This window comes from Nicotiana tabacum, chromosome 13, assembly GCF_000715075.1.
Source record: "Nicotiana tabacum cultivar K326 chromosome 13, ASM71507v2, whole genome shotgun sequence".
Lineage (NCBI taxonomy): Eukaryota > Viridiplantae > Streptophyta > Magnoliopsida > Solanales > Solanaceae > Nicotiana > Nicotiana tabacum.
Window position 1 is genome coordinate 36,485,137 of NC_134092.1, and position 2,234 is coordinate 36,487,370.

The 2,234-nt window shown below is 35.8% G+C and overlaps 1 protein-coding gene across 1 annotated transcript; it reads right to left on the reverse strand.

Moving 5' to 3' along the window:
• Positions 1–1,084: 1,084 nt before the first annotated feature.
• LOC107793656 (uncharacterized) lies at positions 1,085–2,021 on the reverse strand. The gene is made up of 3 exons (XM_016616051.2): positions 1,784–2,021; positions 1,615–1,681; positions 1,085–1,436 (listed from the first exon to the last, which is right to left on the reverse strand). Exons 1-3 carry the CDS (start codon positions 1,926–1,928, stop codon positions 1,292–1,294), a joined length of 357 nt encoding a protein of 118 aa, XP_016471537.1. The 5' UTR covers positions 1,929–2,021; the 3' UTR covers positions 1,085–1,291.
• Between the last annotated feature and the right edge of the window lie 213 nt (positions 2,022–2,234).

Consider the following 2,234-nt stretch of genomic DNA (forward strand, 5'->3'; position numbering starts at 1 on the left):
CATTATCAGAATCTTCAGCTCTTTTTTTGCATGCTGTAAATCTGCATATCATCCTAACTAGGTGACGCGTCTGAGGAAGTTCATCATGCCCATGCAATAGTACTCGGTAACAAAAATCAGTGGCAAATCCAATATGTTTAGTCAATAGTTGCAAAATACCTCTGCAACCTTTATTCCTTTGTACAAATGGATGTAGTATAAAAATAGGCTTCAAGAAAAAATTTCAACTACATAATATATTCCCAGCTGAAGGTAGTGTTGTGTCTAGACCTGCTGACAGGAGGGTCTGCCCTTGACGAAACTAAATGTTAACTGTTGCAGTGAAAGGTGGACCACATGCTGACCAATTTGCTCTTTGTGTATATTTGAAATAAACAGCGTTGAACTGACATGAGCTTAAATGCAGCGACATGGATCAACGAGGATTCATATAACGAAACCAACTTGCTTCAGATTGAGGTGTAGTAGTTATTGTATATCTGAATCAAAATTGCTATGCAGCCATGAAGCTCTGCTCCCATGCCTTTTCTGTCCATGCAACCCTATGCTTTAAAGAGTGATCTGGCAAGAGACTCGGAAAGCATCTGGTTTCTCTTTTCTGCTAAGCATGAAATTTGAAATATATTTGGAGTTGTAGATTTCAATCTACTTATCGTTTTATGATTGCATACTCAGAGAGAGCTGAAGGGAAACTTACTGGATATGTATCAACCAAAAAATATAGTATCATTTTTTGATCATCTGAAGTTTCTGTTTTCTCCTCCTTTTTTTTCTTTTTTCATGAGGATGCAAGTCTTCCTGCAGAAATGCAGCAAGAGATGAAGATTATAAAAGTATTGGCCTGCTCCAGTTATTGACTTAGGTTTTCCTTTGGATGCTCAAATTTTTTCACATGATCAAAGACAACCATAGTCAGTTCTCATACTCGATTATAAATTCTTTGAGTTACTCCACCCATTGCTTTAATGTTTTGGGTTGTATATTCAAATACTCACACAAGAACATTTGACAAGAGAACTGTATTTAGGCTTTTGCTCCTTTCAATTATCAGAATGGAGGATGCACACTACGGAGGGTGCCAGAATGGAATAACAAATGCAACAATACTCTGCACCAACCAACTTGAAATTCGATATCTGCCTATGATACAGCAAATTATAAACAAAAAATTGTGTATAGAACTGTTACTCTTATACATTGCAAACTCAACTGAAGAAAAAGGTCAGTGCAGAATAAATGGAATGAGACATCCAAAAGTCCTTCTTGCAACTCTCTGTGGATCAGTCTTTAATCATCTTATTGGAACCTTAATCCAACCATTTGCAAAAGCAATAGCCAAGATCACAAATGGTGTTGACATTCCAAATATGATTATATAGGGAAGAGGTGTCATCATAGGGTTCTCCCCTGCTCTTTCTCCTGCTGTTTGCCAATACCTAAAACCAGGCAATCCCTTTTCACTTATTTGTTTTCAATAAACTAAAGTAATTCAGAAAAACTTAATCTTCTTGTCAAATATCCTATGTGTTCTTGACAAAATAATCAAAATCAAGAAAAGCAAAACAACTGATAATAAGAACAAGACAGAAATCAATCACTATATGGAAAACTTACTGTTCAGGTTCTTGTTCTTTAGTGATGAATTTCTTCTTGTCTTTCTTGACATCACCTTCTCCTCCCCCTATCAAGAATCACCAAAACCATCTTCTCATATGGAAAAACAGTAATATCATAATAAACTGGGTATATATTGACTTGGTGAACTTAAAAAGTTAAACCAAACCTAATTTTGCAGAAACTCTGAAATGGCTTCCCCTTCTTTTCCATGAGCTTAAACTCAGGGGTTGTGGAGAAGGTGAAAAAAGTTCCCTTGATACAACTGCAAAGTTCATGCAAAGGGCAGAAGATACAGCAATTTTAGCTGCCATTTTTAAAAAAAGTTCTGCAGATAATCTGTGGATGGATAGTGCTAGACCTTCAAATAAATGTATCTTGTCACTTGTGGTCAAAATTTTAAGTGAAGTGATATCTTTAGGATATTTGATATTTCTTCTCAATAGTCATGTCCAATGTTATTATATTCAGGTTCTTCACATAGACCCCTAAAGTTTATAAGACTGTCATTCAAACCCATAGATATCTTCTACATCACCATTTTTAGCCTAATTGTTGTTTTATTACCCACATTGGCTCATCTCTTTTAAAACCCCTATGGCTATACCCTACTTCCCTTT